At 43.6% G+C, this 14,572-nt stretch overlaps 1 protein-coding gene across 1 annotated transcript; it reads left to right on the top strand.

Annotated features, from left to right (window-relative positions):
• The first annotated feature begins 417 nt into the window (after positions 1-417).
• LOC126647497 (fas-binding factor 1 homolog) lies at positions 418-8,442 on the top strand. Its single transcript, XM_050329796.1, has 16 exons — positions 418-704; positions 1,366-1,443; positions 1,743-1,837; positions 2,157-2,247; positions 2,691-2,748; positions 3,877-3,969; positions 4,166-4,266; positions 4,570-4,724; positions 5,000-5,118; positions 5,235-5,357; positions 5,755-5,928; positions 6,674-6,850; positions 7,029-7,166; positions 7,259-7,358; positions 7,702-7,805; positions 8,374-8,442. The coding sequence occupies exons 1-16, from the start codon at positions 418-420 to the stop codon at positions 8,440-8,442; spliced, it is 1,962 nt and encodes a 653-aa protein (XP_050185753.1).
• The last annotated feature ends 6,130 nt before the right edge of the window (positions 8,443-14,572 follow it).

Below are 14,572 nucleotides of genomic sequence, written 5' to 3'. Positions count from 1 at the left end.
GCATTACGCTGATGAGGCTGAAGAGCAGCCTTCTTGGGGAGTTTCAAAAGAGCAAGGCTTATCGAGATTGGGAGCTTTCCTACTCCTGCTTTGTGAGCTTGGCAGCTGCAAGAGCAGCATCTTTATACTCCTCCTGGAAGACACAAGCAAGAGAGAGCATAGGGAATTAGAACTGGATAAGAAGAATAAAAAGCAGCTGGGTGAGCCCAGCCGGGGACACTGGGAAGGTTGTCAGATGTGACAGTATTATCTTGGCAGAGCGAGTTTGGTTTCTAATGCCCTTGTAGAGGAATTGCCTTTTCTGTAGTGGTGAATAGGGTTGCTAATGGGCTCTCTGTCAACACAGAAGGGAAGGTGGCTGATGCAAAAGTGTCATACTTGCCCTAGAGGCAGCCTGGTAACATTTGCACTGTAGCCATGACTCAGTTGCATTTGGATATGGGCTCACTCCAAACTAAGAAAGTGTTCCCATTCACACATAGATTTTTCAGTGAAGATGTTTCCAGCTATGTTTTCCCAGGTACAGAAATCCCAGTAGGAACTAGAGGAAGGAGGGAGGAGGAAGAGAAGGCAGCAGCTAAAGCTGACCCACTGAAGAAGAAGGAGGACTGGTTGAGTGCTGGCTTGGCTCACAAGAAATGTCAAGACCAGGCAAAAGCCTTGGAGGCCCCGGGTGAAGGGCAGGACCTCCACACACCTGTCAGGTAAAGGCACAGACAATGGCTGTGGGTCTCCCATCTGCTCAACTTGTAGCTGTTCTAGCAGGACATCTCAGAAATCTTCAGCTTAGATTTAGAAAATTAATTATAAGCACCGTCCTCAGGTTAGGGTATTAACATGGGGATTTCTACTACTGACCCAGCCCAATGTCTTGTCCCAGCTCTGAGCTCTCTTTCCATCTGTGGTCAAGATTGCACATGTAGCCCCAGATCCCATGGAGCTGTCCTGGATCAGCACAACCCAAAAAGCTCCCCCACCCTCCTTGCTCCTACCTCCACTTCCCGTCATTCCTGCTAGTTGCAAGCAAAGGGCCTCCTGTGCTGAGTTCACTTGGACACAGGTTCAGACTTGTGCCAACCAAATGGGACTCAGAAGTGAACTGCAGACAAACTGACATGTGTCGTGGGCAGAAGTGTATTAGCTGGGGCTGCTGCTGCCAGAAGCAGGAGATGGATTCAGCAAGAAGGAACACCATTGATGGACATTTTGAAGTGTCTGTGGTCCTTCTGAAATCAAAAAGCTGAATCCTGCCCCAGTCAACTGGGACCTGCTGTCAGCTGTGAGGCAGGAATGGGTGTCAGGGGCAAGGGTCTCATCTTTCATCCTCTCCTTGGTTGTCTCCCATTGGATGGTTTGTGCTTGAAGCCAGCTAGATGCCTCCACAAGAGCACCACAACAGATAGCTACTCCACAGGACAAGGCACAGAGCACAAATGGCTCCAGGTAAGGCCTCACTTGCTTCTCAGGCATCCTCCATGGGAGAAGTGTCCTGCAGAAAGCAACTGCGTGTGTGAGGAAATGGGGGAATGGGGAGAGTGGGTGGCCACCAGTAAAACCTTTGCTCTGGGACCTCTGTATCTGAGAGGGAAGGCAGCTCTGAAGAATCATCAGACCCTTGCCTATTTGATCCCAGGGGACAGCAAAGATTTAAACTGACAAAAATGGCAATAGGCAAATGCCTGTGCACCTCTACCAGAGCTGTGACACTGCTGAGAATTACTTGTGTCTCTGTGCCCACGCAGTCAGCCGGTCTCTCAGGCCAGCACCACAAAAGAAGCCTCAGCAGAATTTCTGGAGTCTGCAAAGCCAGATCCCTCCCAAAAGGTCAGAGCCTCGGGTGCGTATCATGTGGTTGTATAGTTTGGACAGTCATAGGCAGAAAGGGTCCCCCTGCTCTTCAAAAAGAACCCAGTAAAAGGCAGGAGCTACAGCATCACCCTTGGCCATGGGAATGCTGATCAGGCTGTGACCAGCCATCCTTTGAGCATGTTGTCAATCTGCAGGATCATGACATCCTCATTTTGTGTCATTGTGGGGACATGGTGCTGGGTGCACTGAGCTCAGCAGTGGCCCATTGAGACGCAGTAGATTCCCCTTTGGAAAGACAGAGTCAGGAATATGTCCATTGTCCTAATCACTCCATGTCTGGTTTCCAGATGAATATACCGTTAAAGGTGCCAGAGCTTTCCAAACAGCTAAGCGTAGCAATTTGAGAGCCCAGGACACCTACTCACAGGCCAGTGAGAAGTGAGTGCCTTTCAGACACATCTTATCGCTCTTGGGTATCTCTCCATAGTCTCTTTCCAGGTTCTTCTGATCTACCTGTCCTTGGCTTCTCCACCTCATTCCCTGACCTAATAACCATTGTCTGAGAAGGTGAATTACCTGTGATGCCTTTGGGAACTGGGACCCCAGAGCCTTAAGCTTTCCAGCAAGAGCTGAGTGCTCCTCAGCACCCAGTTCCCTGTAAATCTCTTTTGTAACAGTTACTTGCTAAACAGAGCAATTCCCCAACTCTGCTATCTTTTATCCCAGTGCTAGTTTTGCTTCATTTTTCTGTGTTGTACGATGTGGCTGATGCACTTTACCTGTCTGGTCACCAGCACCTCCCCCTGCCTGGCCTGACTGTTCCCAAAGTATCTTTACCAAGCTCATGAGGGGTGTTGCTAATGCCCAGGCTTGTGTCACAGGTCTGTGCCAGAGGATGATCTCTTCAACAAACTTGAGGAGGACATAGAATTTCTAGAGGTGAGCCCAAATTTCAGGAGAAAGCCCTAGTGTCCCAAGTGCTGGCGCAGAGGCAGGCCAATACTGTCCCTAGTCTTGATGCCCAAAAAAAGGCAGCTTTAAAAAAAAAAAACTGCTTAAAGGCAGAATTTTGAGCCTATAAACAGCAGGTATTTATTGAATGATTAACGACACCGGGGTAGCTTCCAGCTCAGGCTGGACAAAAAAGCTCCGAAGTGATTCAGTAAAAACAAGCAATTTATACAGTTTCTAATCATGATTACAACATAGTCACATGCATATTCATATTATTGCATAATTAGATTACAATATTCATAGCAGGTGGAGTCGGGGTGGAGATTGAGGTGTGGTCTCTATTTTGAGGAATATTATGGTGGGAGTTCTTGCCTGCCTTCATCCTGGGGTCTGCATTTTACTCATCTTCCTCGGGTGACATCCGTGACCTTTTGTTCTATCCATTGTTCTCGTGTCCTGATCGTCCAGCTTGAAGAGACCTTTGGCTCTAGGCCTACTTTACCTATTCAAATGTCTACCTTGGCTCCTCTGGATGAGATTTATGTGTGTTGAGTTCTTTGTCTAGTGTTTGTTGTGGTTCCTTTAAGGTCTAATGCTCTTAATAGAGAACATAGCCTTCTTGTAAAAGTACAGATTACAGTAAACGAAATACAGGGGGTAAGGGGGGCTCTTGTGGGTTTACAGTAAAAGTGTTTCAATTAACCCTTCCTGCTTCAATCTTACACCGTTCAAGTCAGCAGTGGGTATCAGGGATGAGCTGTGAAGTTGTTTCTAGAGAACTGAAGGGGAATTAGAGCTTTGACAGCAGAGGCTGCTCTTGCTTGGTCTTGGAATCCTCTATTTCTCATTTAGATGGGTCTTCTCACCCTGCCCAGATGGCAGGATACACACTGTCTCCCAGAGGAATTACACTCTTCTCCTTGAATCTGTCTCCCGAAAACAAAGCCCAGTGTCCTTGTGTCTGGGGTAGGGGTTGCTCCTGGGGAGAAAGGACCCACCAGCAGTGCAGTTGGGCAGGAGAAGGATACAGGAAGTGCTGCAGTGGGCTAGGGTGAGGAAGATGTGTTCTATTTGGTGCTTTACCTCCCTGACAACATCCCTGTGTCCTGTCAGGGTAATGTAGCTGAGTCACATCTCCAGTCTGCATCAAGCTGCTTGTTAGCACTGCTCCACATCCAAGCTCATGTGTCACAGTTGGAGGGCCAGGTGAGCCTCATTGCCTGCTGGGTGGGGAGAGCACAGGTTACGCAGAGGGAGGAGAAGGGGCTGTCTGCTCCAAGTAGCATCTGGGGACAGGGCACATGGAATCTTGGTGTCCAGAGATGCCTACAGCCCCAAAGTGCTGCTGTGGGAACTCTGTCCCTGGGATCACACAAGGACCTTCTCTCTGGGTGTCAAGCAGGTCCAGACACTGGAGATAGAGCAGGCACAGCTCAGGCAGTTACTGAGTCTTCTCCAGCAGCAGCACCAGGAGGACTTGGATCTCATTACATTTGCCCACAGGTAGCAGATTCTGACCTGTTCTTCCCTCCTCTGTCAGGTCCTTGCCTATAGCTCTGTCCATCTCCTGTGAGGCGGGAATGCTGGAGTGCTTCCCCAGTCCATCCCTGGTGAGGGCAGAGCCATATCAATGTGGACCTGGTGGTGGCAGAGAGCAGCCCCACAGGGGACCAGGGTGGTGGCTCATTCTCATCAACATTGCTATGGGTTACAAGGAGGAGGGGCCAGTCCCACTGCCAGCACATCCCCAGCATGCTGGGTATGGCCAAGAAAGCAACACTGTTCTTGCTGTTAACTCTTCGGCAGGAGCCATATGAAGGTGGTGGAGAAGAACAACGGGCAGCAGGAGGACAGGCTGCAGCAAGAGGAGCAGCTGGCAGCTGAGCTCCCACTGCATAGGCAAGACGTGGCCCCAGCACAGCAACATTTCATGCCACGGGAGCAGGATAAGCAGCTCAAGGGTGTGTATCATCAAAGTGGGATTCATTCCTATGGAACCTACACCTGCAGACCCTCACTTCTGCTAATGAGTTTATTGGAGAAAGTCAGTCCAGCTGAGGTTGGCAAAGCCTTGCTTACTTTGGCCACCCAACATCTCAGGATCTCCCCTTGACAAAACAGAGTCCTGGGGATGTACAGCAGGTGGTGAGCACAAGTAGGTACAGTTTTTCTGCACCTACTTGTGGGAGTATCCCAGCTCATGCTGCTCACAACCCTGCTGCTGCCTCTACCCCAGAGCTCCAGGACAGGCTGTCACAGCAGCAGAGGGACATGGTGAAGGAGCGGAGCCAATTTCAGGAGGTGATTGCAAAACTGGAGGCCAGGCTGAGTGAGCAGACTCAGCTGCTGGAGCAGGTGAGCCCAGTTTGTGTCCTGTGCACACGTCAGCATTCCCATGTGGGTATGGGTCATGTGCCTCGTCCACTGGAGTCTGGGAATGACATCTGTCTCTCCTTCATGTCCAAACCCAGGAGCGTGGCAGGGTAATGGTGGAGGAAGCCAAAGTGAAATCACTGCAGTATTCAATGGAGAAGCAGCGACAATTCATGAGGCAACAGCTCTCCACAGAGCGAGAAGAGCTGGAGAGGGTGAAGGTGAGGTCAGGTGGACATGGCCAGGTGCTTTTGACATGCACTGTCAGTGTGTGCAGCACTGCACTGCAGCATGTGATGACAGAAAGAGCTGGGTGCTGGGCTGCAGCCTCCTTCATCTGACCTCTGTTTTCTTCATCCCACACCTGCTCATGTGGGGAATCACCATCCAAACAACCTTCTACTGTGCAGATGCCAGAGGCTGCAGTGTGACTGCATGACTCATGCTGGTTCTCAAGGAGAAGAAGCCAGAGCTCTCCTTGCAGAGTTCTGGCCATGGGCTGAAACCAGCCTTCCAATGTTGTGTGGGGTTTAATGGGAACGATGTGTCAAATATGAAAAATCCCCTGGTAGATGGGACTTAGGGCTTCTTCTCTACCTCTCTTGCCATGATTTCCAGAACACTTTGCTGGAGGAGCAAAAATCAATGCTACAGAAGTGTTCAGAGGAGCGAGGAAAGCTGGAGGCTGAGTGGGCAGAATTCCATACCCAAGAGAAGCTGAGGGAGGAGTGGGAGGAGCAGAAGATGGAGCAATCCCGACAGATGGACCACACCAGGATGAGACTGGCCAAGGTACTACAGTGGAGCCCCTTCCCATGGCCTCCAGCACCACCTGGCAGGCTCCAGGAATAGGTCCTGCCTACAGGGAAGACATTCAGTGCTGCCTTCAGGTGTAAAGTCAGAGACACAACTCAGTGTGGTGTGAACCTGGCTGTTGAGGAACAGCATCCACCACTATGTCTTAGATTTTGACTGAAGCATCAGTCCTCTCTGTCTCTCTCCTGTGCCTATGAGGAGTTTGAATGGTCAGAACAGAAGGAGCAGACCTCCATTTTAAGTCTGCTGAGAGGAAACCTCCAAGGTGGATTAGGCAAAACCTCCCTGTGCCATGGGCACATGTCCTGCCACGTTCTGCTCCTGCCTGGAGCTGCCAAGAGTGAATATATGGCACAGACAGTGCAGCAGAGCTACCTTTTTAAGCACTAATGGGGTGGAAAATAACCATTCATGCCAAGTTTTCCCACTGCTGACAAACTACCATGCCCTGAGCACACCTTAGGGTGTGCAATGTGGTGAGGGGCTCTGTCCTTTCTGGGGAAAGAATGTGAGTATGTCTGCACAGAGCTCTACCAGTCTGGACCCTCAAGGGCAGGTGAATAAGAGCACTGCTTGAGTACCTAGTGGTGTTTTTCTGCACCCCAAACTGGCCTGTAGGAGATCAGCAAGGACTGATCTCCTTCATCTACTTAGGAAGACATTAGACAGTGTCCAGGTGAACAGGGCAAGTAATACAACTCTTTCCTCTTGCCCATCCTAGGAGCAGGCAGAGCTGAGTTTCCAGGGCCACAGGCTGAGAGCCAAGGAGGAGCAGCTGGAGAGGGACAGGGAACAGCTAGATGAATCCTGGCATGAGCTGCAGCTAGAGAAGGAGAAGGTGAACAGTGCTACACAGCACATCCAGAAGCAGAAGAAAGAGATTAAAAGCCTGATTGAAGTAAGTGAAGCATCTACACTGCAATTCACACCTGTACAGAGGCCAGGAGCAAATCTGGGGCTTCACCCTCCTTAAATCCTGTATTCTAATCCTGAGCTGGGAATAAGGGGATGTGCAAGGAAGCCCTGCCCTTGGGCAGCAAGGGACCCTATCTCCCATCTTCCACTCTGCTTTGCAGCGCTCATCCCAGAAGTATAAACTAGGGAAGCGAGCCCTGCGGGAGGCACGCCGAATAGAGTCCTTATACCAGAACAAACTCCAGGCGACGCAGAGGCAGTTGGAGCAGTTGAGGCAGCATCAAGAGCTTCTGCACCAGGCAAATACCTCCTCCCCTTTCTGGCCTGTGGCCACTGTGCCAAGGGCCTGCACATTTGCCAACAGTTTTTCTTTCTTGTGGGAAAGGGGCAGGATTGGCTGAGCACAACTCAGCAGAGGAGACAGCTCGAACAGCTGTGCAGCACAGCCCAGAACCTCTGTGCCCCTATGGAAAGCCTCTCCAGCACACAGTGTAAGACTTCATGATGCTGACAGAAAGGGTTGTGTGGAAAGTAGCTGCTTTTGTAGTTCGTTTGTCAGGAGGCTTGGGATGTTCCTGGGGGCAGTTTTAATGCCTAAAGCTCATCTGTGTGTGAGTTTGGCTCCTTATCCTCTGCAGGAGCTCAACTAAACTCTCTGAGCCAGGGCAGTGCTCTGGGGTGTTGGTGTATTAAAGCCCTTCTACACTGGGAATTTGGGGAGAATACTGCTGCAGGTGCACGTGGTCACCAAAGAAACAAAAAAGGTTTGCACTGTTTTCCCCATCTGTGAAGCCTCCAACAGCAATGCACCATCCAGTCAGGTGTGTTTTGCAGGCAGGATGCACCCTCAGGATGGCCTGTGGTATTGCAGGAACAACACAGACAGCTCCGCTGCACTCAATGCCACGCTGCAGATGCTGAGACACAGGGCCCAGATGGTGAGGCAGTGGGATACAGGGGCTGGAATGAGCTTGGAACCGGCTGAGTGGGAGCAGGGCTGGGTAAAATGTGATTTGAGACTGATATACAGAGCGTGGGGTGTCTCCTAAGACCACTACTGAGCTGCTGGGTTGGGTAGGGTTGCAGAAACTGGGAACAGAGGAGTAATAACAAAAGCAAGGACAAGTGCCTCCTCATAGCTGGTCTCATGTTCATGGATAACATCCCTAGCTCACCAGGGTTGTCCTTCTCCCACCACATCCCTGTATAATTGAAGCCAAATCTACCAGACTCTGGCTCAGTCCCCATTCTCTCGTATCAGCTCCTGCTTCCCAGATGTGTCCTTGCCCAAGCAGGGATGGTCTTGGAGGCTTTGTTGGTGGGTCACATTCATAGTTATGGACTATAGGGAGGCCTCCCAATGTACACCAATGGGTACCACAGATGAGTGCCAGCCCATAGCTCCCTGCATGAAGAAGGGCTTGGAATCCTTCCCTCTGTCATGAGCATCACCCTGGAATGTGCCCCTGTCACTCATACTCATCCCATCCATCCCTCTCTTCTCAGGAGCTTGATTTCTTGGAAGGTGAGCGCATCTTCCTGGAGTCCCTGAAGAAAACACCCAATTCTGCATGATTCCTGTCCCCCTGAGGAGGTGATATCACTCCACATGATATCAAGAGATACTGTACCCTCAAATCTGGGGAGGAAAATGAACATTAAATACTCTGAGTTGTCAGCTTCTTCTCTTTCCAAACACTGTCAGAGTGTTCCATAATTCACTGCTAATCATTCAGTACTGTACAGCTGGTCCTGAATGCCATCCATATGAACCTGCACAAGCTTGAGATGTGGACCAGTGGGAATCTCATAATGTTTAGCAAGAACAAATGGGAGGTGTTACATCTGGGTTGGGGCAACCCCCAGTATCAATCCAACCTGGGGGATGAGAGCAGCTCTGCTGTAAAGGACGTGCGGGTGCTGGTAGGTGAGAGGCTGGCAAGGTGTTCTTGCAGCCCAGAAAGCCAAGAGTGTCATGTGTGGGCAGCAGGGTGAGGGAAGGGATTTTCCCCATCTACTTTGCCATTGTGAGATCCCACTCAAAGTACTTGATCCAGGCCTACTATCCTCAGCACAAAACATGGACCTGTTGGAGTGAGTCTAGAGGAGGCCACAAAGATGGAGGAGGCTGGAGCACCTCTGCTGTGAAGACAGGCTGAGAGAACTGGTGTTGTTCAGCCTGGAAAAGAGAAGGGTTCTGTGAAACCTCATTACGGCCTTTCAGTACTTAAAGAGAGATTATGAGAAAGAAGGGGAGTGACTTTTTACATGGGTAGATAGTATTAGGACAAGGGGAAATGATTTTAAACTAAAATAGATTTAGATTAAATCTTAGGAGGAAATTATTTACTGTGAGGGTTGAGAGGCACTGGGTTGCCCAGAGAACTTGTGGATGCTCGTCAATGGAAGTGTTCAAGGTTGGGTTTGTGATGTCATGAAATGTTTTTCTGCCCATGGGAGATGGTTTGGAACTAGATGATCTTTAAGGTCCTTCCCAACCCAAGCTTTTCTGTGGCTCTATAATGAGTATAATGTCACTTGTGCCCTTGGTATTGGAAGTCTGAAAGCAAACTAAAATGCAGACTTTAGAGGAGTGAGAGCAATAATAAATTGTGCTTGCTTATTTGACTTTTTTGAGTGGTGCATTTTACATCCTGTAAGCTAATACTTTGATACTGTTCTGTCTAGTTTAGTTAATACATATTAAAGACTAATAGATATGGATTTTATGTGATTTAATACCTTACTTATTGACTGGTGCAATCAAATACATTATTTTCATTAATGATCATTATGAAGAAAGGAATTCTTAATGTTCAGTTGCAATTTCATTGACACTGTTTGGTTAGTCGTAAGGATCTGATCAGATGTAATGTTTCATTTGGCTTACCTTAAGAAAACAAGATTAATTTTCAGATACTTACTAAAATGTGATTCATTATGGGAAATAATGGACACAAAATTGCAGATTCTTACTAGTCTTGTCATATAGTCATACTAATCATAAACCTTTCCTGATTTTTCTGGCACACATTTAAAGGTATTTTTAAAATTTGAAACTAAATACGCACCTTGCAACATTTTTACTTTTCTCTTCTTAATGACTATACTTTTCGTTCTGGGATTGACTTGGTAAAAGGAGAAAAAGCTTCCAAAGTGACACTTTAATGCATTTTATTATGACTCAGACAACCTGTGACAGCTGGCTTCTTTCTTCCCATCCTCTAAAAGTATATTTCAGCTGTACTGACCTTCAAAGAGGACAGTCTTTGTTTCCCAAAGGTCAATCACATTCAGAAGTTTGTTCGCCTGATTGTAAATTATTCACTCCTAGAACTTTCACTATCCTGTGAAGACATGAATCACATAAATGCATATCATCATTCATATATAGTTCAAAATTTTTTGTCACTTTCTTTAATAAGTGAATGACCTGCTTTTAGATTTGTTCCTTTCTCAGTAACTGTACATATGCATATTTCTTTAATATTTTAGTATGCTTTCTGCTACTGTTCTCATAGTATTTAAAAAAAATGTAGTATTTCACATAAAATTTCACCGTTTATGCCATTTCCATAAGGGATGCCAATAGTCTGTACTTCCAATGCAGAATTTTCCAGGAGCTTTTCCCTGTTCTATGTGTGTGTCAGCACCTTTACATATACTCACAGCTTTTATCATCCCAGAGATCATGAGACCCAAAGACTGGCTGGTCAACTGGAAGCACAGCTATTGCACATGAAAATCAAGTGACTAATCAGAAAGTGTGTATAAGACATTGAAAAACAGCAAGAAAAGAACTTGTGAAGGAAGTGAGATTAAGAGAGTAAAGCTTAGCTTAGATCAGCTTAGTTTAGGTTCTCTTCTGTTACTTTCTCTTAGTTTCTCTTTTCTGCATTTAAAGTAAGTACAATACACTGCTCAAGCCACTGACATGCGTTGACAGCAGTGTGGTGTCTTAAGCAGTGCAGGGACAATTTTCATTAAGCTTTGGAAGCTCTGACAATGGTCAAAGATTGATGGGAAGATCAACACAAAACAAAGGCTACCTTGAGAGCAGAGGAGTAGAGGGTAAGAAGAGTAAGGCACTCTTTCATATGCTCATTTGTGCTAGTGAATAGTAGCAGGTGATTTATCTGTCAGTCTTGACTATTTAGCAATCTATCTTTCAAATACAAGTGATTCTTTAAACTACTTTTTCTACCCTTTCTCTAAGGCTTCTTTATGGACCCATTCAATAAAATTTCTTGGCAGGAACTTTAGCTTTTGCTACATGACTAGTCTTATTTCAAATGTTTAAAGTGAAGCATATGCTAAATGATACTGTTGATGGTGGAGATTAATTACTGAAAGTTGCTATTCAGTATATATATTCTGAGCAACTGACTTCTCCTATGGAAAGTAATAGGAGCACCAATGGATCTGGTTTTATACACACACATTTCACCTTTGATGCTAATGCCTTTACAAAACAGATAACTTGACATAATAGGACTCATTCATTCTTTCCTTAAAAGTGGGGAAAGAAGAAAGCTAAAAAACCCCACATGTAAATATTGATATCTTACCTCATTTTATTTTTCAGAACTATTATACCTATTTTTTCCTTCAGAAGTACTTTATGCTGTCACTATATATATATACTATATATATAATATAATTATTAAAGTTTAGCCTATTTTGCTTTGTACAGTTTAAAAAAACTTAAAATCTCTTCTACCTAATAGTTTGGAAGAAACTAGAACCAAAGTTATTGAAATTGCCACTTAGAGGTATTTTAGGTAAAAAGAAAATAAAGTAATTTCTTTACAGCAATTTGAAGGGCAACTGTCAATACCAGGGAAAGAGATGACCTGGAACCACATAAATTCTTGTAGTTCCAAATTTCTTGACAAATTGGTAATCCTTAGCAATGTTGCGATTTGGCAAAATATTTTGTAGAACTATAATTTACAAAATTTAGTATATTATCAAGGTAGGTCATGATCATTTAAAGTGGGGTAAAATCACTGTGTTTTAATTAATTAATGAGAAATACAATTAACAATACATGAAATGGAATATTTGAAACATATGAATCATCATTAAATCAGGAAGCCTTCATTCAAACATTAAAAAAAAAAAAGGGCAACTGTGTTAAGTATCTAAATATCTCTGTCACATTTTCCCATCAAAATGGTTGATTAATTAACTTCGGTATGCTCATTGATGAAAATATACATAAGTATGTCTAAACTGAAATCCATTTGAAGTAGACAAAAAAGATAAAACCTCAGAACTGTGTGAAAGACACCTTCCCTGACTTTTGTAGAATGAAATTAACAGTGTTGACATTTCAATTATCATCAGTGGAAATATGTATGAATTCTTTTAGCTGAAACAAATAGAAAATTTCACACATTTCATAGCTAGTTTTTCATAACTGTATTTCATGCCTCCTTGCAAGTTTAAGCTGATGCCTCATCAGTGATGTGCTGAGGTCTGCTTCACAATCATAAACTTTAAACATATTTTTTAAATGGAAGATCAGAACCTGAATGAAAGGACAGAAGTGGATTTCTCTGTTTCTTAGTAGCCAGTGTATAGCTTCAAGAAGCCACAAACACATAACTATACCATTTGCACTCTTTTCAAAAGCATTGGAGTTACATATTTAAAGTGTTTGGGAAAGTAACTACTTTTTCTTTTTTGAAGTGATTATATGACTTAAATTTTTGACTCAATGAAAAAATAAGATTTCAAAATATTTGTTTTTTGCCTCTCTGCTGAAGCTGCAGTTCTGCAAAATTATCTTTAAAGTGAATTTTTGATGGTAGTGGCAGCTTACTGCTTAGTAGCTTTCCTGTTTACTAGGTTGCATACTCGTTATATAAGAAAGCGTGGTTTACTGTTAGGTGTCCTCTTTGAAAAAGAGAAGTCTTGGGCACAGTTATACATTGAATCCTTTTATACATTTATTAGGTACAGTAACATAAAACATGTAAACACCAGTATATGTAGATTCCAAAAATGTAAATCTGTTTGGGTTTGGCAGCTTGTTCTTGCTTTGCTCTACAGAGTAACAAAACTCTCTCCTTCTTCTTGTAAATAGGCTTCTGGAGGAGGATGATTAACTGTAGCCAGCAGCTGTCTGAATAACCTAAGTACAAATGGCAAGACATTTATAAATGAAAACATGGTACATGTAAATGTTAAGTTTCAAGGCTGGTTTTGGCATGTCAAGACTTCTTGGGGAAAGCCATACACAAAGTTACATGCTGTCTATTTCTATGGCATGAAGTGAAAATTTGTATACACATTTTCAAATAAAGAACAGTAAAAATTGTTAATAAATTTTTTTTTTTATTTATTTAAAACCATCGTTTTCCATTTGGAGGCAAAATGTGTCTGTTTCTATGGTCTTTGCGGTCCACATATTCATTCTCTGACAAATGTAAAAATTCACATGGCATATTAATGCAAGTGCATTTTCTGTTTGTTAGGAATGGAACATAAATTTCATTTGAAGCTTAGTCACTCAGGTAACAATGTTAATGATTTGGGTAGTGTGGTGTAGCAAAGAAGGGTGCAAAATACGTAAATGATTTATATGTCAATTACTCTTCTGTTTTCAATTTCTAAATGCATAAAAGTCCTTATAATTATCGTATCCTGTTTTAGCAACTGAAGAAAAGAGAATGTAGCATAAAGACACCACAACGGTTTGTGATTATTTATAGTAAGTACTGAAAAATAAGAATCAATGAAGAAATAAGTCTGAATGATGGTGCTAAATGTTCTTTTTCTTTTTTTTTTCCCTTCTTACTTTTCTCCTTTCTTACCCTGCTTAATGAAGTAAAAGTACCCCAATAAAGAATTTTGTTTTCTTTTACCAGTCTTTTGAGCTACTGTTTGGTGATGGCCCAGCTAGATGCTGTGGAAATTAATTTCATTTTTAGAAAACTGTGGCTAATAGGGAATTTGGATTTGGGAATAAGTTATAGAAAATTGTGAATTTTTAAAATAATTTATCTTTTTTCTAAGACAAAGGTTATCTAAAGAAAAGTAGACTAAAAGTAGACTACAAAACGATGGTAGTCTTTTTTCTGTAATAACCCTTAATTTGGGGATACTTAATACCCTCACATCTCGTTGTTTGAAAATATTGTCTAAGAAAATGGAAACATAATACATGGTAATGCTATTTCAGTGATTTAAGGTTGATATAAAAATTTATTTCTGACAATCATTAAAAAACAAACAATAGAATGCAAAAAACCTTTCTTTTTTATAATCCATAGTGTTCATCCTGGAGTAGAATATATAAATTATCTTTATAAAGATTTGTTATCATTGAGGAAGTTGTGAGTGACTTTCAATTACTTCATTTGATATTACACACTGTTGTATGTTAAATTAAGATACTAATTTCCTCTAGAGATCATAATATTTTAGAATATCAGTGTACTAATTAGACTTTCCTTATGCTACCCTATTTTTTTAAAGGTTGAATGAGCATCTCTTAATGTCTGCATATTGACATAAGGCTTATGATAAAATTAATTAAATCAAAAATATTTTATGGACATTTTAGGCACAGGACTTTTATTAGCATCCTGATCAGCAATCTTATTATAATATCAGAAAATTTAGAGAAACAAAAATACCTAGAGGAAAACTGCACAGGGACTTGTACAAATCTTGGTCTGTCACAATCCCGTATGAG

This window comes from Myiozetetes cayanensis, unplaced genomic scaffold (genome assembly GCF_022539395.1).
Source record: "Myiozetetes cayanensis isolate MyiCay16 unplaced genomic scaffold, myiCay2020 scf4, whole genome shotgun sequence".
Lineage (NCBI taxonomy): Eukaryota > Metazoa > Chordata > Aves > Passeriformes > Tyrannidae > Myiozetetes > Myiozetetes cayanensis.
The sequence above is the reverse complement of the archived record's forward strand: the minus strand, read 5'-3'. Positions and strand labels throughout refer to the sequence as shown.

What these genes read in the sequence shown, in the direction of transcription:
- LOC126647497 (XM_050329796.1), top strand. Translation starts at nt 418, where the DNA reads ATGACTCAGTTGCATTTGGATATGGGCTCACTCCAAACTAAGAAAGTG. An exon ending in AAGAGCTGGAGAGGGTGAAG is followed by an intron (nt 5,358 to 5,754) that starts GTGAGGTCAGGT and finishes CATGATTTCCAG; the next exon opens with AACACTTTGCTGGAGGAGCA. An exon ending in CCAGGATGAGACTGGCCAAG is followed by an intron (nt 5,929 to 6,673) that starts GTACTACAGTGG and finishes TGCCCATCCTAG; the next exon opens with GAGCAGGCAGAGCTGAGTTT.